Source organism: Lampetra planeri, chromosome 58, assembly GCF_965212315.1.
Source record: "Lampetra planeri chromosome 58, kcLamPlan1.2.h2, whole genome shotgun sequence".
Lineage (NCBI taxonomy): Eukaryota > Metazoa > Chordata > Hyperoartia > Petromyzontiformes > Petromyzontidae > Lampetra > Lampetra planeri.
Window position 1 is genome coordinate 2,755,246 of NC_136164.1, and position 21,766 is coordinate 2,777,011.

The window sequence follows — 21,766 nt, forward strand, 5'->3', positions numbered from 1 at the left end:
GACCCCCAGAAGACATTTGTCTTGGAGTTCGCCTTTCCGTCAAGATGGAAGTGGGCTTTATCTGAGGTCCAAAGGAGGTTAAGGAAACTTGGTGTCTCCTCGATCTTCTCGAGCATCTTGACTGCCATAGCGCTCCTCTGCTTCTTGTCTGAGGCTGTAAGGGTCTGCAGCGTCTGTATTTTGTATGGGTAAGCCCTGATATCGTTCACCAGCACTCTCCTGCAAGTCTCACGGGACATACCGAGGGACTGACTTCGCTTACGCACAGAGCGTTTCGGACTCTGCTGGAGAGACTCTCTCACACTTTCGACCAGCTCGGCTGTTCGCTTCTTGGGACGTCCCGAGTGGCTTGGACGGTTCTCACTGGCAGCGTTGAGGTTCTCCACGGTCCCATACTTCTCGAAGTGGGCCACCCAGTTCTGAATTCTGCTTTTGGATGGAGCCTTTTCACATTCGAACTGACGCATGAAACTGTCCTGGGTTTTCTTAAACGAGCCTGTCTTGTAGTAAAATTTAACACAGTGTATTCTTTGTCCCAGCTCCCACTGGGGTCTTGGTGTACTCACGGTCGTTGATTCTGCCATGTTCTGTAAAATAAGGGCAATCGGTGAATAAATAAAGGAGATATCACATAAAGTGTACACGGGGCCCGTTTTTTTTGGGTCACCCTGGTACTAATGGTGTCACGGCACGGAAGTTGCGTAGTGAGCAGTGTGAATTCACATCGTGTCATAAAATCTCCCCAGAAGATGACGGAACTTTATTCGGCCTTAGACTCCGCTGAGATGCACCGATCGTGCCCTCCTCCTCGCCCTCACCGCGCTGCAGGCTTCAAAGCCGGGCTGACCGCTGGGCTCCGGAGTTCCTTGCCCCTGGAAGTAGTCGGCAACTTGCAGTTGATGGAGACTTCTAAGTCCCGGCTGAAGACCACGCCAACTGTTTAACGCGGCTCTGTCTCTCCCTAGTTCTCTATCTGCCTCTTGAGACTTTCTCTCCCTGGTTATAGTAATACCTCGATATATGAACGAGATGCGTTCATGGAGCTTCATCCACGAGGCATTGACAGGGGTCGCCAGCATCAAGAAGCCATGCCAGGCATCTGATGGAATATTTTTTATTTTTTTATTTTTCGTGACGCTCTCAAAGTGTGCTGTTGTCTATTTACAAATTCAGTTAAAGCGACCTCACTACACACGAGAACCCACGTTAATCACGGGTGGCTTCAAACCAAATTCGAATCCAGGACATTCAGCTGCGCTGGCCCGGGTGCTCTGGCACGGCCACCAGCCGGCTCGGCCCGCCAGGCAGTCCCGGCGAACTCCACCGTCACGGCTTCTGTTTTGATCAGCGACGGGTCCCACCGATTGCCGTGCGTGGCGCGTTGCGTTCCCCAGGTGGAGTGGCTGAACCGGTACAACGCTGCCATATCTCGCGAGGTGGGCGCCGAGCTGATGAAGCAGAACCTGAGGAAGGAGCACGAATGGCTGCGCAGAGCGACCGAGCCGTTCGGTGGCGAGGCAGGCCGAGGCGCAGCTGCGGTGGGGGCGGTGGGGGCCTCGGCGCGCCTCGCTCTGCTCGCCGCACTCTGCACCGCGCTCCTCGTGCCTCGCGCCCTCCACTGAGCTGGGGGGGGGGGGGGCGCAGGGGGGGGGGCGGGGATCACGTCATCTCTCTCTCATTGCTTAACGGACGTGCAACCGGTGCTCGTCTTCGTAAATAAATTAATCGATAACTAGATGATTTAGCAATTCTTTTTCTTTATTTGCGTCGTCGTTCATGCAGATTGCATCTCGCAATCGTCGCTGAGTAGGCATGAGCTGGAAGGCAGCAGCAGCAGGCAGTCGGTCAGCTGGCGCTGCCAACAATTGTTCTGACATTCTCTCTATGAAGATGTTTTCCGCGAATTAGTAAGTGTTTATTATACATGTGGGAGGAAATCGGACCACCCAGAGAAAACCCACCCGTGCGAGGGGGCAACATTCTATCTCATACAGAAGAGGGAGATTATATGAGTCCACACTTTTTTCTGTCCTGCGTTCTGCTGGTGAGCCAAGGTGTTGCACATCAATGGCCACGGAAAGGGAGCCTCGCAAAATTGAGCAATTTGCAAGATCCACCGACCCTCGCTGGCTCCCTCACTGTCTGGATTACAAGCCACGTGCTTGGCCACCACCACGCGGCTGGTCCACAGTTTGGGTTGCATGACCACAGTCGCACTCCTCTGGCTTGTCGTTAAATGAAGGAGATGTGCGCATCGGCCTGTTGACGTTCTCATGCGATTAATGGTTACACTGCCGGTGTCTTCGAGGTAAAATACCAATGCCAGGAGGTGGTGCAATGTTTGCGTTTCGATTGAGATGTTTATTCTGGACGTCTGCGTTGTTCCACTGCAGACTACAACATCAGTAAATTAAGTCCACAACAATCATCAAGCTAAGATAGACACTCAACTTGGTTTAGATGTGGCCAAGAGACACCCATACATTTTTTAAAACAAAATTTGCGGATATTTTTCTCCCCCAACCTAGGTGACACAGACGCGGATTATGCTGATGACAAATTTCTTTGCATATGCACAAGCACATTTTATAATTTCCCTCCACTGCCATCTTCTGGCCACGTCGCAGCCCGGCATGTTTGGGGAGTTTCACACAAATCTGTGTGATCACATCCAGATAATGATTAGTGTCGTTAGCCAGGCAAAGATGCATCGAATCGTTCATCCAAAGTTATGCCTATGCTAACGATACATCCGTCCAATTGTGGATGTGAGAATCAATTACGCACATTGTATGATAATCGTGTGCTACGCTCGTGTGCCATGTGGGCACGTGGAGTGAACAAAGTGCAACAAACCGAGACCAAGAAAGTATGAAGCAGGGTAAATGAGACGGCAATACCAAGCCCTAACAATAACGGATTCTTGAATTGAATTACGATCCTAAGTCGTGAAGGTGCTGTGGCGTTCCACGTGCAAACACAACTCACAAAGCAATCGGTTTAATGTTTCACGGCAGGACCCTGCTGCAAAAAGAGTGGAGACTGAATCGCATCGGCCTTACACCAATGTAACCTTTTTACAATCCCACATAACAGCAGGGCCGTCTGCCACTCTGTGGAAAGACCTGGCAGTTCTACATGAACTCTGGACCTGATGTCCTCCTGGAGTAACCATGAGGCGGTGCGTGAGCTGTCCAACTGATTGAATTATTCACCCTCTGTTTGTAAGCCGCGCATATCGTAATCTCACCGTCAACTGTGAAAACAATAAATTTTTTCACTGCACATGCCTTTTTCCTGATTGTCTAAAGACAAAGGCAATTTCACTTTGGATTCTCACGATGTGATCATTCTTGCAATCAATAATTATTGTCTTAAAGTAACATTTTGGAAACCGTCCCTTCATCAACCGAAGGAGAGACATTACCATCGTATTCTCCTGATAAGAAATTTCCCCCCACATATTTAAAGCTAAAGTTTGGCGTGCATCTGATAATCCATTATGTGTGTGTGGCCAGATTTGCCTCACGACATGTCCCTATATATTGATACTGGACATATTTCGATTTAAAGCTTTCGTGACTGCATGGATTCATATTATTGGTTCTTTCGGTAAAACCACGTAGAAGGGAAATAAAGTAATAAAATGAAAACATGAAATGAAATTATCACGACGTTTCGGCCACAACGCAAGCAGCCGTCCTCAGGTGAAGAAACAGAGCTGTCAGAAAGACAGCGTCTTATTATTTTATTATTTCCCTTCTACGTGACTTTACCGAAAGAACCAAGAATATACTGGACATATTGTCCAAAATCGAGTTTTTTTGGGTTAGATCGCATAAATATAAATGTGTCGTTAAACCCGCCACCACCCGACACACACAATTAGTAAGGTTTGTCACGTAAACAGAACATGCCAATTCGTTACTAATACAGCACACCTGTGTGTTGGAGAAAACCTCTAATGGGCAATATTGGTCGCGAAAGCCGACGTGTTAAACTGACTGGACACATTGTCCTGGTGCGTTCCACTTTAGTCATCATCCAGAGAATAGTCACGGAAATTCCGTGGAGGTCGTCGGTTGGCGTGATGTTCATGGGACGTTAATTGTGAATGCTAAAACATAAAGGACACGTGCTAATTGTCGGGTAATGCAACTTTTAAGTCTGTGGAGAGTCAAACTCCACGACAGATCTTTGATACCTCCAGAGCTTAAGTTAAGCTCTAGACACTTTTCTGTTATTCAATCTGTACTTGTAACATCGTTAACTTTACTTTTGTTTGATATGTTATACTCTTTAAATTACATCTGATATATTATGATATATTATGTTACCTCATTTAATTATTAAAATAATACAAGAACATTGGATGTCGTTGAATGGGTGATTTGTGTGATGTAATGTTTACGTGTGGATCGTTTGAAAGAATGAAAGTGTGTCCCTAGTACATTAATTCAGGGACATCGTTAAAAATCGTGCAACTTTACACCGAGATAGGCGTCGATAAAACGAGATACCACCAAATATAATGGTAGGTTTTTACCCTTTTAACTGGTACAAAACTGACACCTTTATTCAAGACATCATGTTTGCAATGACCACAACACAAGTAGTCAATGAAGCAAACAAAAAGAAGCAACTCTGATAAGGATAATAATATGCACTGTCCTTGAAGTTGATTGGCCCACACCCGAGACGGCTTTCTTTAGAGCCTAGTCCCCATTGGTGTAGGGCCAGATGACACCAGAAGGCGTACAACTCAAAAACAGTGCAATATCAGAGTATTGAGAGTTCGGGGTAAACATTTACACTATGAGATCTCTTTTACCAGTGGCAAAATATAATGGTAGGTTTTTACCCTTTTAACTGGTACAAAACTGACACCTTTATTTAAGGCATCATGTTTTGAATAAAGGTGTCAGTTTTGTACCAGTTAAAAGGGTAAAAACCTACCATTATATTTTGCCACTGGTAAAAGAGATCTCATAGTGTGAGATACCACCACTTACTCCCCAGACACCTAAAACAATTCTCTGAACGCCACGCATGCTCATCGTGACATCGCATCAACATGAGACACAATGTACGGAGCTGCATTCAATTCAAGGCTTTGTCATACCTGGTCACACTTTACTGCATGGCCGAGAGGGGACGTTTCCACGCTCAGGTGCGTTATTCTCTTTGCACAGGGGGATAAGGGCCGCGTATTTTTCAAAAGAAACACTCCCAGAGCAAGGCACTTGCAAAGTTCCTTTACGTCAATTCCATAAACCAATGTTTGCACAGATTGACATGAGAGCATTCTTTTCATGACTTGTGAATGACCAGGATTAGAGTTCAGATCAACATTTAAGTGTCCACGTGCTTACGTGAGCAAGGGAACTAGCCATTAGTGCTGGGAATTACACATTCTTATCACGGGTATTCACTAAAAAAACTACAATAAGCGGAGATTGTCCCAGTTATCAAATATTAAACTGATAAGAACATAAATGAAGGTAGTTCTGTGGTTAGCGCGCTGGTGCGGTGTGAAACATCACCACTAGGAAGACAAAGGTGGCGGGGCGTGGTGCTGGCCACCCACCCCTGCATGTGCCGTGCCGGCCTTCATAGGTGCTACTCGCTAACAGCACTTCTCCCTCAGATAAGGGAATGATGCAAAGCTTTGGATTGTGATTCTGACTATGCATCAACATGTTAGTTGGATGCTGCAATTGTTTATTCCACAGACAAGAATGTGAAGCTGCGTTCCAGAGGATAATTAATGTTTGTAAAAACAAGAATAACAAACGTTACAGGCCATCTTTACACAATAAACATGGAAAATAAAGACGACTCTTTAATAGCTGTGCTGTCAGGTCCTCTCGTGTGGCAACTGGAGCTCGACAGTTCACGTCTACAATTATAGATCACATGTCAGATAGGATGTGGGCAAATATTGGTGTCTATCTTACTACCGTTTGTGTCAAGTGCAAAGAAAACTTCAGTTTCACTCAGTCGATTATGAGAAGCAAACGTGATTTAACAGATACCTTTAAATAACAACAATTGCCCAGGGTATTTCTTATGGGCGAGGGTTCTGTAGTTCTCTGATGGTTGATATCTATCTGCACTTTAAGGATGATCATTATTATCAATGCCATATGCTTGTGGAGGATGATGTGCTAGGAAACCAATTCTGATGTGATTTGTGATGCAGTGAGAAAGCGCAGTCGGTGGTAAGCTGAGATAAGGGTCGGGAGCTGAGTTACATGGCTCAGCATTTCCAAACACTTGGGCCTACGTATCTGACATTCTCATAATTCCCCTCCACTGCCATCTACTGGGCACATCGCAGCCCGGCCAGTTTCACAAAAATCTGCGTGATCCACCAACCCTTGCCTCTCGCGCGTTGGATCACAGGCGAACGCCATCATACCCGGCTAATGTTTAGTGTTGTTGCATGGTCAGGTGATCTCAACACTAAACTAACGTTCAATGTTGTTGCATGGTCAGGTGATCTCAACACTAAACTAACGTTCAATGTTGTTGCATGGTCAGGTGATCTCAACACTAAACTAACGTTCAGTGTTGTTGCATGGTCAGGTGATCTCAACACTAAACTAATGTTCAGTGTTTTGCATGGTCAGGTGATCTCAACACTAAACTAACGTTCAGTGTTCTAGATTTGAAGCTTTCGTGACTGCAAGGATTCATACTCTTAGTTCTTTCGGTAAAGTCACGTAGGTAAAAAATGAAATTAAAATTAAGAAAAATAAAACAATAAAAAATACAAAATCACGACGTTTCGGAGGCAACACAAGTCTCCGTCATCAGGTGGGACCGTCACAGCCAGATTTGCTGCATCAAGTGAGGCAATGATTCAAGATGTAAGCCCTTAAATGCAAGTTGAGGGGGGAGGAGAGGGGGGGGGAGCTTATCAGATACGTTCATTGGCTACCACATTCTGATAAGCTCCCCCCCCTCTCCTTCCCCCTCAACTTGCATTTAAGGGCTTACATCTTGAATCCTTGCCTCACTTGATGCAGCAAATCTGGCTGTGACGGTCCCACCTGATGACGGAGACTTGTGTTGCCTCCGAAACGTCGTGATTTTGTATTTTTTTATTGTTTTATTTTTCTTAATTTTAATTTCATTTTTTACCTACGTGACTTTACCGAAAGAACTAAGAGTATAACGTTCAGTGTTGTTGTGTGGTCAGGTGATCTAGCCAGGCAAAGATGCATCAAATACTCCACCCAATCCTATGCCTATGCTCACGATACGTGAAGTTATGTTGCTAAAGTGCGATAACGTCATCTTAACGTATTTAAATACCCTCATAGGGTGTTCATTATTTGCTTAGTTACGAACGTCACCACCAAAACAGTATTTACATTATATCTAGATTTGTATTTGCTAATAGGCTATGAATCCACTCCCCCTCCCCCCAGTCTTTTGTCAGCAATAAATAGAGCATGCAGAGACACAACATCTCATAGCTTGGTGACGCATCGGTCCAGTCGCAAGCATCACAGTGCGTGTGCTGGTGGCTATCACAATCTGCCTGCAACCTCTCGTCCAGGGACCGCAGAGGTGAGAAACCCATCGCATTGAACACAATGTTTCTGGGATCTCGTTGGTATTTGTGTAGGTGAAGGCATGGCCGTCCGTAGGAAGGGTGCGGGGCCTTCAAAGTAAAGCCGAGTCTTGTCTGACACCGTGACGTCAAAGCGCGGGTCCCCCCAAAGCGCGGGCCCGGGGCGGGCACCCTGACTCGCCGTGCCCTAGGGACGGCTCTGGGTAGACGTAAAGGCGCTGCTATTGCCTGCTCACGTCCCTGCTTGGAACACTAACGCTGAAGGGAGCGCTAAAGAAACTCGAGTGGGTGTTTTGGCCGACTCTTCCTCGTTGGCAAGATGACATTCATGGAGGTGAGAGTACCCACACTTTACCCCACCACACGCGACCTTTCGGTCGATGATCGAGTACCCATTATATATTCATGCTGCTCTGTACACAGAGGCGGTGGGGATTTGATAAACTTCCTCCCATTGTCTCAACTGCGAGATGGAATCATACCGTAGTCTTCTGGATCGCAAGTCCAATGCTAAATGACTTTATCTACTAGAATGTGTTATCCTGACCTCATATGCGTTGCGTTGGATGTACCATACAGGACCGACCATTGTGACCTCTACGTAAAATCCAATCTCACATCCTGCTTGACAAGTTTGCGCTGTACTTTTCTTATTCATTAACCCCATTGTCAAACCCAAGAAACCCTAGACGTCCATCTCACTGTCTTTTAATTATGCCCAGAACAAGAATTGGAACAGGTGACAAAGACGTTGCCGCTGCTGCACCAACGTTTTGGAGCAACCTTGTTTACTCCCTGAACATCGTAAGTCTTCCTTCAAAAAATATTTTGAAGCAGAAGATTCGTGCCAGATACAGACACATTTGTCACTTTGAACCTGAGCTGTGTATCCAAGTTTGATTTCAATATGAACTGTAATTGGGGGTCTGTGGTTGTTGTGTTTCTGCCTTGTCCAAACTTGCATTTAGTGTTGACAAATCGGGAGGAATGTATGTGCCTGTTCAATTTGTACTTCACTCGCATTTATTTATTTTAGTGACTTGCTTCCCTTTTCTCTATCGTGCACTCATATCGTCGTTTGCGTTGTTTGTTGATGTAACTCGCTGACCCCGCGCCCCTACTCGACATCTGTGAAAAAGAGCTTCATAGCTCATCGGATTCCTCCTCCTGTCTAAATAAAGATTCTGGTTCTGAATAGCATAGCGGACAGTTTCCACTTTCAGATGTCGTATTCTGTTGTCCCTCTGTCTTGCATTATTCTCCACCATAAGCGCATGTGCTCCCCTGTAGCTGTGACCCGAACACTTTATAATGGAGCTAGCTTGTCATGCCACGTCTCTATCAATTCCACACCACGTTTCAAGCAGGTGGAGGTGCGCGACCAGCGCTATGGATATGAAGGAGTGCACGATTCTCCTGTTGGTCACGGCTATGGGGAGTGGCATCTTGGTGCCCTTTCTCTTCATGGACGTCCACCCACTCCAAGTTGGTATGAGAGCTCTTACGAGCCACGGTGCGTGGATGCTGGTGTTGGAGAAAGCTGTGTCAGCAAAACAAAACATTAAACACATTTTAATTCTCAAGTGCGTATTCAGGTTGTGCCGCGTGCTGTTTCGCAATGACGAAGGTTGGCCCAGATAATGCGCAAGAGCCACCACATCGAAGTAGCTAGCCGCTGTGAGCGAGTGGCTGGCAAAAATGCCATCTGCTGGATAGGTGCGGAGATAGATCCTACACAATCTAACCATGTAAAGCGCTGAAGTGAGATAGATCAACTCCCATGTGAATTTCTGAGGGACGGTGGCGATTGTGTGTATACTGCCTTCCATGACTGCTTGAAAAGCACATCGTGGATGAGCACTCGTATTTAAGCTGGATACAGTTCCCCAAAGAAGGCACTACGAATGCCTCACTCGTACTTAAAATAAAGAAACTGTTGCAAAAAATTGTTCGTATTTGATGTATCTCTATAAAATGCATCGGTTTTCAGAAAATAGTATCTTCCTCGATAAAATGATACAGTATCTGTCAAGATGGATCACAGATTGTTGAATCCGTCACTGAGCCATCACAAGTGCTTCGTGTCGCATTCACGACAACTGCTCGCCCATTGCTTTTGCCGGATTCCTGATTGGTGTCATTCTCTTTACGGGACCAGACCAAACCTCTTCTTCGTCTCCCACGCGTTCGTCCCACCCACGTGGGGGCCGCTGTGTCCTTGCCAACCTTCCCCACGCTGCCCTGTCCTGCGCCATTTCTCTTTCCGCTCCTCGGACCAGACCAGACCTATCTAAATCTATTGTGGTTCATTCTAGCCTAAAGTTATTTCCATTGTCTTCATTCATGATGCTATCTAACCTTGCTACTCTAAAACATGGAAAGGAAGTTATTTCCATCATTGAGGGCACCACAGGACAGTTGCCCTTTATCTGTTCAACAGATTATATGTTTCTGCCATAAGGCAGCCGTTTAAGCATCACATCACATTTGCTCTTATTTCATTTTGTATGTGTGCATTTGCGCGCCTGAAATCCGGAAAACACCCTCAGGGCTAACACTGAAGGCGACGGACTTGCAAGAATCACAGCAGCAGAGGCTCGCGACTCTAAACAAAGTGTGCAGAAAACACGAGGCGAGCCACAGGACGAGGTTGCCACCATTGTACACAGACCTGCACAAAAACAGGTTGTACCGCATCTTCGTGGTTGACCGCTACTCGCTGCTCTATTGCGAAGTGCCCAAAGTCGGCTGCACCAATTGGAAAAGGATTATCCTGGCGCTGTCGCGAGGGGACAACCAATCAATGACGATACCGTCGAGTCAGGTGCACGAGGAGAACCAGAACTACACGAGGCTGCAACAGTTCGACGCCGCCGGTCAGCGTTCGCGGCTGGATGGCTACACAACGGCGCTGTTTGTGAGGGAGCCCATGGAGCGACTCGTGTCTGCCTACCGGGACAAGTTTCTGATGAAAAACGACTACTACCAGGTCCGTGTTACGGTGGGACAGCATTTTCGCGACAGAAATTGACCCAGAGTTGTCCAGGATTGATTATGTAAGTGTCCATTGCTATGTTTATGAGCATACAGGAACTGATTTTTATTTTTGTTCGAACTTGTCAGATAATTTATAAGCAGCAGATCATGATATTGTGATGATAGCAGGTGATCAAGAGCGAATGTCAATGCACTACCAGGGCACACTGGAAGAGAGACGTCCCACGTCCTCCCCACTAATGGGCTCATTATTGTCATCAGGGATTCGTTTCTCCGAAAATATTTTTAGCGGCCCCCAAAACAAATTCGCCTTGAACGCATCTCTCTCTTGAACGCGCCTCTCTCTTGAACGCATCTCTCTCTTGAACGCGCCTCTCTTGAACGCATCTCTCTCTTGAACGCATCTCTCTCTTGAACGCATCTCTCTCTTGAACGCATCTCTCTCTTGAACGCATCTCTCTCTTGAACGCGCCTCTCTTGAACGCGCCTCTCTCCCTTCCCACAGTGAGGAGGGGGAGTGAGCTCTGCTCCGTTTACACTTCGGACAAAATATACTACCCTAAATCAATCTACACAAAAGTGCCACATTACAGTAGTATTTGTTACGTGTGATTATCAAACGACACACGAAGCATTCTTGGGCTTCATACTCTTTGTTTTTTTCGGTAAAGTCACGTTGGTTAAAAAAGAAAACAAATAAATTAAATCACGACGTTTCAGAGGCAACACAAGCTTTCGTATCAAGTGAAGAGAAGTCCCAAGAGGAACGACCTTATATACAGCTTCTTTTTTACTTTGGTTACCTGCTTTGAATTTTACCCACCCAGCAGCATAACAAAAGGCGGCTTAATCCTAGCTTGCTTATCTACTTCTGCCATCTACATTACAAAGGCTCAGTTCCAGCAGCAGTACTGACCATCTCACAACTCCTCCTCTCCCGCGCCCATCCTGGCTCCTCCCCCCTTAACCAGTATTTAAGGTCGTGCCTCTTGGGACTTCTCTTCACTTGATACAGCAATTTTGCTGTGACGGTTTCACCTGAAGACGAACGCTTGTGTTGCCTCCGAAACGTCGTGATTTAATTTATTTGTTTACTTTTTTAACCTACGTCACTTTACCGAAATTAACAAAGAGTATGAATCCTTGCAGTCACGAAAGCTTCAAATCCATTGTTGGGCTCACAAAGTCGAGTAAAGGACATCTAGATATGTAGCTGCGAGCAGAGAATGTGCTGCGAGCAGAATAATGAATGCTGCTTGTACCGCATCTCAAATGCCGCTGTAGAATTTGTAACGCGGCACAAAGAAATCGCACGCAGGTACGGGGACCCACATACAAGCGGGAAGACAGCCAGTGGTGGGCGCCAACAATTGTCTCACCTCTCTAGTACTATACTGGCATATTTGGCCAGCTCCATGAATGGGGGAAATTTAATATTTACCTTGTTATGTGTTCACTTGAGCAACGATAATAACGAGACGCACGTGCAAGTCCTTTGTTAATCCACTACTGGATGAGGGCCTCCCCATGAAGTGTAGATTGTGGGGGCTATTTGACCATACGTCCCAATGCTGGTCAGTCCGCATTGGTGAAGGCGGTGGGCTTCTCCGTGTATTTGTGTTGAACTTGTGTGTGTGTGTTGAACTTGTGTGTGTGTGTGTGTTGCACTTGTGTGTGTGTGTTGAACTTGTGTGTGTTGAACTTGTGTGTGTGTGTGTTGAACTTGTGTGTGTGTGTTGAACTTGTGTGTGTGTGTTGAACTTGTGTGTGTGTGTTGAACTTGTGTGTGTGTGTTGTACTTCTTTTGCACGTAGCCAACCGTCCTAATCGGAGTTGCGGGGGAAGGACAGCAAACTAAACACAAAAAGCAGTTCTAACGAAGTGCCGTACAACACTGTTTTTTTATGTACTGAAATCTGCTGCTCTATACATGTGCAGTAGGTTCCAGGAGACTTGGACGACGTAGTTGGAGGCACACTTATTTATTAAGCACAGAGTACATAACAGGCCGACATGTACAACGCCCCTTCACCCGTCTAACAGGGAGATCAACACTCTATGTCACAGCTAGCCTTACTCCTAGGTCCTCCACTACAGGGCTAGGGGAGGCTAGCTAACCCAGCTCTGGTTAAGCTGGGATTACGGCACCCTGAGTCCCCAGACCGGCTCTTACAAGAGCATGGGCTCTGGGCTCTTGGGGCCACGCCACTGGCTTGCCCTGGTCGGTCCTGAGAAGGACAGCGATCCAGGGGAGTCCCAGGGCCTATCTAGCAGGTCTTCTTGCTTCGCTGGTTAAGGCTAAACACTGAACCCCGAGCCCTCCGGCTCACCGCTTTATATAGCAACTCCCCCCTGAGGGGTGGGGCCGTGGGGGATCCCAGCTCCGTGTTAGCCCCCCAGGCTCAACGGTGCGGACGTGGATGTAAGCACCTCTCGGTGTACGGGCATAACCACGCCCAGTGTGTTTGTTTGCCCTCCGTAACACCTCTATACATGTAGCCCTGCATCAGCCCGTTACAACCTGGCTGTGCATGGCGGTGGTCAACAATTCATGAACTATCCAGGATCAATGCGGCTAAAGCTCGGGGTTAATTGATCTTAGGTGCAAACGAGATAAATCGACCAATTATAAATGTGTCTTCGTGATCTTGTGCTACAGCACAGTCGTGCATCACTGAAGCAAGTCTGTCTTTCCATCGCTAAAATTGCTCCCCCCCCCCCATTCCTCCACGTGTGTGCGTGAAAGTAGAGAGTTTACGGACGGTACATCATTACCTGCTACCGGAAAAACCCGAGCAGAGAGTCTCTGCTTCAGGGCCACGACGTCACCTTTTCCGAGTTTGTGAGCTTCATTCTGGACCCTCGTTGGGCCCTCTACCAGGACGTGCACTGGCTGCCCGTCCACAAGCTGTGCCAGCCCTGCCTGCTGCACTTCAACTTCATCGGCAAGCTGGAGACCATGCAGCGCGACGCGGCCGCCTTGCTGGCGAAGATCGGGGCGCCCAGCTGGATATCTTACTCCCACCCAAAGAACAAGCGCTCTTCGGCCAACGTGACTCACAGCTACCTGGCACAGCTCAGCACTGAAGCGAGGTGGAAGCTGTACCGGTTTTATTACGAAGACTACAAGCTCTTCAACTATTCTCCGCCCCACGGCATCAACATCAAGCAACGTGCATAGTCATATTTGTTTTCCAGCTAAGCTATCAGCGTGCGCGTCAGTTGGATGTCACTCTCCGTCCCTCCAGCCAGCCAGTCAAACGTTGTTCTAATATATTGTAGTATGATACACAGATATGCTTTCAGATATACTGTATATGGATATCCAGAATTACGCGTGAAAAAAGAGACAAACACCCCCTCCCCTATTTAGAATTCAATCATTTATGTTGGGTTACTTCGTGAGATGACCACAGTGAGCAGACCAATACTTTCAGTAGAAGTCCTTTGTACCATCCGACACAGCGAAATAAGTTGTCACGTGGTGTACACAAATATAAACACACCAATTACTATTGATTCAGCTCACTCACCAATAAGTTGAAGAATAATTCTCAGCTTAATTTACTCAATAGATTCCACGTTTCCCTTGAGACTACGTCAAGCACCTTCAGGACAAGATTGAGAAGGTCAAAGCAATGATCCAGAATGTTTGAGCCACTCAATGGACGTCATTATCTCACGTAAACAACCAATCAGATTTTACTCGATGATTACCGTTACAAATGTATAATTTCAAATGTTGTTATAATTTAGCACGGTTGGCTACATACAGTGCGAAAAAATTAAACATACAGTGTAAATGTTATTCATTTATAACTCTTCGCGAATCTACTCGCTCATTGCAGGATAGCATTATGTTGGCTGAAGCTTAAACCAGTACAGAAATGGTATAATGTTTGATTGTTGAATTTAACACCCACGTTCTACAAATATCTCCAAGTCTCAATGAATGTATGGCTCTCAGCCTATCGCGACAGCTCGCCCCCTCGTGTGGCTCAGGAGGTGCTTAACAATCTGCAGCATGTTCAGAATGCGGCTGCTCGTATCACAACAAGAACACCTTCAGATCGCCTTACGCCCCTGTTGGTTTCTCTACACTGGCTTGCAGTGTCGTAGAGGATTCAGTTTAACATCCTATTACTTACTAAGCTCTGAACCACCTTGCCCAGCTTGCGTCAGAGACACAATGCGCCCATACGCCCCCGGAAGGCTTTTTAACTTTCCACTTGTGCATCAGGTATCTGCATCTACTGCCATGCTTTGTGTGCAGTGTATGCGGTTTAGGGTGGACCATGAGCTTCGTGGAAGATCAAACCACTCACAACAACAAACGCACGAGCCCACAACGGCCACCAGGGGGCAGCAGAACATGAGAAATGTAGATTGTCGCGACAGGACAGAGATGAACACCGCCAAACAGAACGACAACACGCTCAGGGCAAACCTGACTCAAACCTGACACTCATCCGATCCAAGGAGCGGGAGAACGTCACGACTACATAGATCCTGCAAGCTTCGGGCCTAGCAGTCTACATGAGCTTTTGATTTAATCGTCCTTAACGTGAATAAAAACAACAATAATTGTCCAAACAATTAGCACGGTTGGCTACGTACGGTGCGAAAGAAGTTATACATATATACAAACAAGTAAAGTCTGTTAACAAACTATAAATCTCCTGATCAATGTCATCCTTATGGAAGAACGCCACATGTTAAAACAAGATATTGGAATTAAACATTTGGCCTAAATAGTGAAATTATACCTAAAAGTAAAGTAGATTTGTGAATATTTAAATACAGAAAACCCTTTCCTTCTCGCAGGTTTAGCGATCGCGGTTTTGCGGTTTCACGCCAAATTCAGAGGCCCAGTTCGCTGATCGCGCCTCTGTGTGAGGCACTGGTTGACCGCGAGATTGCTAGACGCATCGTAACTGCGCTGCTCGTGATGCTGCGGCTGCTGCTGCTGCCGCGGAAGACCGCACGGGGCACCCTCTCGGCTCCATCTCGCCTCCCAAACGGCCCATCGCGGGTCCCAGGTCACGCGGTGCTCCCAGCCTCCGGTCAGGAGGCAGTGTGAGGTTCAGCCACACACGTTATCTCCCATTATCACGTGTTTCGTTCTAACCATTCACCGGACAAGTTTTATTTAACACTAGAAAATATTAATCAAATGTTACATTCAAACTACTTCCAGCTAAATTATTGGGTTGATGTAGGGTAACATAAAGGAAAAGGAGGGTTGGCTGTTACATTACAAACTGTGAATCAAACTCGAGTTTTCCCATTTGCTTTTGAGTTTGCGGATCGTGGATTTGCCGATTGCGGCTATTTGTATTTTCTAGAACGTGACCCCCACGATGGGCAAGGATTTGCTCAGGGCCACAGCGACCTGCTTCAGCGGGGCGGGGGGGAGATGGGGGGGGGCTATGCAAGATCGGACTGTGGGCCCCCCTACTTTCTCCCGACACACTTGTACTGAAACAGCTCCAGATGTTTTTACCCGTATACAGTAATATCTTAGGCTATAACTATATGTAGCTGCTTACCCCGAGCCCTTATTACTCTGGTAGTGCGTTGTCTTGAACTGTGCGCCTTTTGGCGTCATCTGGTCGAACACCATATGAGACGAGGCTCCAAAGAAAGCTGTCTCTGGTGTGGACCAATCAGTTTCAAAGACAATGCATAAATTACCAGAGTATTGTGTTTTTGTTTGCATTTGACTGCAAGTATTGCGGTTAATGTAGACATGATTCCTTGCAAAAGGTGTCAGTTTTGTTGCCAGAAAAAAGGGGAAAACCCTATTGGTATATGTACATTATTGTAGTTGCACCATGTATTTGGTGACAGTAGTAATACAAAGATTTAAAGGTACAATACATACATTTAAGTTATCGTGCGTCTTGCTTTCATGTGAATGTCAGCAAAAAATCCTGGTGTTCAGTAATTGTTGGAATCGTTTTTTGAATAAATGTTCTTAACATTGTTGCTACTTGTTCATCCGTTAATTCGGGGCTCCCCATGTGGCCGACTCGGCCCCGATGCGTCGCACACCGCTGCCACGTCATAGCCCCAACCACAGTTGCGCTCCTGGGTTTGCTGTAGAATGTACAAACATCACGGTGCAATGAAGAATGCCGCGTGCATGTACAGCAAATGGTGTCAGTGGCACAATGTGAAGATGTGGACATTGAGGGCAAAGTGAGCTTCTCATCATCTCCCTTCATGGCTCTGTTGCTTCGCGAAGAGCATTTCGTGGAATTTGAGCTCAGGCATCAACAGTCGGAGGCACTGCTCCCGTGTGTCTTGATCTAATCCCCCCTTTATTCTGTAGCCCAGGATTTTTACTACCTCGGGCATGTATGGCTTCAGCATTTTCTCGTTTATCTTACTCGCTTCCACCTCATCCTCCACACACAGCTCTCGCCAGATATTACACATCTTTTTCAGGGTATCCACTTCACTGCGCATGCGTTCCTTGCCAAAGGCATCTACGTGGCGTTGAAAGCGATTGTTAAAGTGATCGTATAGGGCGACATCTAATGCGTTCCAACGCCTTATTAATTTTGATAACGTGGGGTCAGTCCCCTGGAGTGTGCTGTTGCCAGTTTTTCTGGATACTTGTCGCTTGTTTAAGGACAAGTAGACGACATCATCCATATCCCAATGCAACATCTCCTTCGCTAAAATAACCGACTCATCGAATCGATCAGCGATCATCACGAGATGAAAAATGGCGTCCACTCGTTCTAACGCCGCGCGGAATGTGTCACTTGACACATCAACGTTCGCGTCCAATCCGAAATCAAATGCAATAGGATTCTTCACATAGGCTGCGGACTGCTTTGATGCAACATAAAACCTCTCAGGATTCTCAAGAAAAGTCCTCAATGGGTCTTTTCCCTTGCTCTTGTGTGCTGCTGCTATGAAAGCTTGCGCATAGTTCTGGTAGTAGTAGAACCCGGACTCAAAACTTTTCTCTGGTTGACGTACAATTGACAGGTACATAGCATTCGGTTTTACAACGCTGGCCACCTCTTCCGCCAGAAAGCGCATGTGGTTGCAGACTATGTCATAGCAAACATGATTGCCGTGGAGATGCTGGGCCACAAATGTGCGTTTGAAGAGTTCTGGGTAGCTGAAATGATTTTCCTGGGTGGGGAAGGCGAACGTTAGGTTGTGCTTCTCGCCAAAGCGGTAGATGATGTTCTGGAAGGTGGAGCTTGCAGTCTTGTGCGTCTTGAGGAAGACCACTGTCGTCTGGGCTGGCTGGGGCATCCACACTTCTTTGGTGGTGCGTGGTGGTGTGGTGGGGGTTGAAGCCAGTTCCACTGACTCTGGTTTGGTTGCCATGAACCACAAGATGTAGGATCTCTGGAATGTCCAGCGACGCCATCCTGAGCTGTTTATGGGGAAAGGAGGCAGTGAAAGTGAAAATGAAGATTATTGAACACAAGGGGACATTGCTTAGATCTAAGGGTTTTTTGTAATTCAAGATTATGTCAAAGTCAATCGTAATCGTGTCTTAAATTGTAATGCAGTGTATTTGGTAGGGATAATAACACGTGTGTATATTGGACTCATTTCGCACCGCACATTGCCAACCCTGCTAATCGGAGGTGCCCCGTTATATTACACTACGCCTTGTGTGAAGGCATCTTACAAGGCTCCATCCTTGCCCCCCTGCTCTTATCACGCGAACTCCACTCATTCTCGCAGCGGCTTCTGGCTCACCATTGAACAAAGACGGTCACCGCATCGCGTCTTTCAGATGCGCTTCTGCTGCCATCTGGAACGCTCTTCTTTCCGATATTAGGAAGCCACTGGAGCTACGCGCTTTAAAAGAATCTACATTTGACAACGAATTTCTTTAGAAATACGTGTTGTGCTTAGTTTGTTGTATTTCACCTACACCTCTGATTACCACGGCTGACAACATACGGTGTGAAATAAGTTGAACATACATACAGACATTTCGTGGCTCGAGTAATACTTAATGGACAAAATTCTGCTGAAGCTAAAATTTTTAGCAATTAGTGTCTACACTGCGATAAATTTCGCCTCACTACATCGGCTTTCAGATCTCTTTGTGAGCTTCCCAACGTCCTGAATTGACCGAGGCCGTCTCGATTTCAGGAAGACTGTCTCCGATTTCCAAAGCTTTTGTGTAAATCGAATATATTGTTGCCGTTTTATATTTTTTCGCCTTTTGCTCGACTCAGGACAAGGGCTATACCCCAGCAGTCGACACGGTTGTTGGCACGAAGACCATCAGTTGGAGATTCATTGAAATTAATACATTGTTCCGCATCCGCTGAGTTCAATCTGCAACGCAGTGAAAGGCATAATAACATATCTTTTGTACGAACGATTATTTTAAAAATATATAATAAAATACAGCAGTGTGTTTTATTGAATAAATCAAAACTACAAAGCAGATTAAAGGTGTGATTCGATTCAAGCGTTGATTAATTATAATAGCGGCCACTAGCGGCTGCAGTTGTTGTCACATGAGCCTCTTGCAGCCACTATATCTTATTTGGAAAAGGCATACAAATCAGGGCCGATTATCCTCGTAGCACAAGTAGCTACATATGTAGCTACGGGCCCCGCGCCTTCAAGGGCCCCACGCGAAATGCTTTCAAGCTATCAATTCCGGTTCAGCGAATCTGCACTTGCTCTATTACTATAGTACTATACTGCCTTCAACTTGTTTGAACGACTAGGTGTTTAAGGTTAGCGATTTGTCATATTATCTGGCTGTATAACAAATTAAAAAATAAATTTATTTTACTATGCAAGTTCAAAAATGTTGCTTTAATATTTGTGTTTTTGTATTTAGGACCCCTTTATAACATATGCTACAGACCCCACACTAGCTTAATCTGGCACTGATACAAATTACAGATTATTACACACGTGATTCGATGCATGTAGCATGAGCTTAATACTCTATACATCGATTGATACCATTTATCTGGAGTAAAGCGATGGCTCAGTGATAAGCATCAGTGGCGAGTTACATCTCAAAACGACCCTGTACGCCGCGCTGACTTGCGTGGTGAAGTATGGCCAAACAACCATCGTGGGCGACACGCGGCATGGCGGAGTCCTTCGTCCAGCAGTTGCTTGACAGTGGACTTTAAAGGCGTCCTAAATCACAATGAATCTGAATACGATAACAGACTCGGTGACACTTCAACTCCTCACTCCGATCGGTTTGCGTGCGCGTCAAGCCCCTATGCCGTTGAACACACGGCCCTGCTGCATGTCCATGCGGCTGCAGCAAAGCGCGGCTCACTGACCTTGCCAACTCTTGGTACACCAAAATGGTGAAGGCGCAAACCACCAAGAGAGCCGTGAAGAACAAAACGATGGTGCGAGGGTTGCCCATGGTGAGCGCCGTGAGTCCCAACCCCGCTCTCTCGAGAGAGAGAGAGCACCGCGGAGTCAATGGTGGGTGACTGGCTTGGCCGTGCATTTATTTGGATGCTCGTTCATTACACCTGAGCCGATACCTATACGATGTAGTCAGAGCCATAACGTTAATCTTGTAGTTTCAAAGTTCATTTAGTTCAGTTATCGTTGCGCTCAGCGGGCTGACACCATAAATCAACAACACATGAGAACCGGGTTTAATCGCAAGCGATGGAAACCAGAATTCGAACCCAGGCTATCAACGGTGTCGAGTCCAATAATGCACTCTGAACCACTCGGTCACTTCAGGAACCAGTGTATTTTGAAATCGTACGTGTTTTATGTGGTTGGTTCGCATGACCTACTTTGGCCGCACCTCCGATTAGCACGGTTGGCTACGTACGGTATGAAAGAAGCAAACATACATACACGGCTGGGAAAACTAATGTGCCCCATCCAGCAACTCACAGATAACATGCAGCACAGTGCTACGAACCCAACAACCTGAGTTCAATTCATGGCCACCGTCAACATCAGTGGCGAGCGATATCTGCTACATCGGCAGTCGTACACAAACAACACAAACAACACAAACAGCACAAATAGCGAATCACTCAACACGTTTGTCAATTATACCTTCAAAAGGCAACAAAAATCGGCAAAGTTTTTGAGCAATGGTTTATGGATATGAACTCTGCACGTATATGTTGTATGTAATACGCTTTGCATATATTTGTTAGCATATGTTCCCCAATGCACAACATTCACTTTTGGTAGGTTATGTGATCAACAGATTGCTGTTCGCCACAAGCTCGGTGATTGTGTCAGATCATCAATGAGTTCTTCGGGCCACGAATCACTGGCGTCCTTCGTAGTCATCACGAGTGTTTCTACATTAGTCCAAAGAGGTTTGTGGAACTTCGTTTGGTTCCCGGGGCGCGTGTTTGATGTCCTGGTTTATTTATAGTCGTGGGTCGGCCATGATATGATTGCCATCTCAGATAACAGCGGAATCTCACCTCATGTTGGATGGCATGATGTTGGTAACATTGGTAGCCATTGTCGAGGTGTGGACTTAAGTGAGTTGTTGTCATTGCGGCACTGATCTGTCATTGAGCCTCATATAGATATATATGGACCGTAAAACCCTAATTAGCACACCCTAATGGAACTATCTATACACGGGTAAGCGATTTATATTGAAGGTTACACCCAGACGTGAGAGCAGCGTTCATCTGCCAAGAGAACCAGTGCTTGGGACAGTTTTGAACCAGCTGAAAGTCACTGCGTGTCCGGGTCTGGAGAAAGAAAGTTGGGATGAGGGAGTTTTCTCCAAGAAACATTCACTCGCAATGCTCCATTCACTCGCTTTGAGTGCGTACAGGAGCATTTCCATGCAGAATTAAAACAGACTACGGCTCCACTCTTTCCACGGAGATCATCAAAATCATTATCTTTGTGAATGGTATGTCTTTTATAATATAGGTTTTTGGGTTAGGTCGCGTAAATATAAATGTGTAGTTAAACCAGCCACCACCCGACACACACATTTAGTAAGCTTTGTCATGTAAACAGAACATGCAAATTCGTTTCGAGTAAAGCACACCGGTGTGTTGGAGAGAAAATCCACATCATTTACAATCTGAGTACGACGTTTGGCCAGTAATAACAACTAGCATCAGGTGACAAATATTTCGCGATCTCACCCAAACACCTCTATTACGGATGATATTGTTCGCGAAAGCCTCTGTGTTAAACTTTATTTTTTGC

The 21,766-nt window shown here is 46.2% G+C and overlaps 3 protein-coding genes across 7 annotated transcripts in view; 2 read left to right on the plus strand and 1 right to left on the minus strand.

The window, feature by feature from the left end:
• LOC144736023 (xaa-Pro aminopeptidase 2-like) overlaps positions 1-1,622 on the plus strand; it is a 49,273-nt gene extending 47,651 nt beyond the window's left edge. The window contains exon 21 of the mRNA XM_078618660.1: positions 1,395-1,622. Coding sequence (XP_078474786.1) covers positions 1,395-1,622 — 228 coding nt within the window. The remainder of the gene's footprint in view (positions 1-1,394) is intronic.
• A 5,867-nt stretch (positions 1,623-7,489) lies between these two features.
• Positions 7,490-16,113, plus strand: LOC144735935 (carbohydrate sulfotransferase 9-like). 4 transcript variants are annotated; one of them, XM_078618522.1, is made up of 4 exons: positions 7,490-7,578; positions 8,305-9,071; positions 10,132-10,571; positions 13,329-16,113. In XM_078618522.1, the coding sequence occupies exons 2-4, from the start codon at positions 8,894-8,896 to the stop codon at positions 13,758-13,760; spliced, it is 1,050 nt and encodes a 349-aa protein (XP_078474648.1). In that variant the 5' UTR covers positions 7,490-7,578; positions 8,305-8,893; the 3' UTR covers positions 13,761-16,113. The 4 variants fall into 4 exon arrangements, with proteins under 4 accessions (XP_078474648.1, XP_078474649.1, XP_078474650.1 ...); XM_078618523.1 differs by having other exon boundaries at positions 7,497-8,386; positions 8,947-9,071; XM_078618524.1 differs by having other exon boundaries at positions 7,497-8,386; positions 8,950-9,071.
• On the minus strand, positions 12,546-20,070 carry LOC144735934 (galactosylceramide sulfotransferase-like). Of its 2 annotated transcripts, XM_078618520.1 has the most exons (4): positions 19,885-20,069; positions 18,314-18,904; positions 16,397-17,981; positions 12,546-16,120 (listed from the first exon to the last, which is right to left on the minus strand). In XM_078618520.1, the coding sequence occupies exon 3, from the start codon at positions 17,930-17,932 to the stop codon at positions 16,793-16,795; it is 1,140 nt and encodes a 379-aa protein (XP_078474646.1). In that variant the 5' UTR covers positions 17,933-17,981; positions 18,314-18,904; positions 19,885-20,069; the 3' UTR covers positions 12,546-16,120; positions 16,397-16,792. The 2 variants fall into 2 exon arrangements, with proteins under 2 accessions (XP_078474646.1, XP_078474645.1); XM_078618519.1 differs by lacking the exon at positions 18,314-18,904 and having other exon boundaries at positions 19,885-20,070.
• Between the last annotated feature and the right edge of the window lie 1,696 nt (positions 20,071-21,766).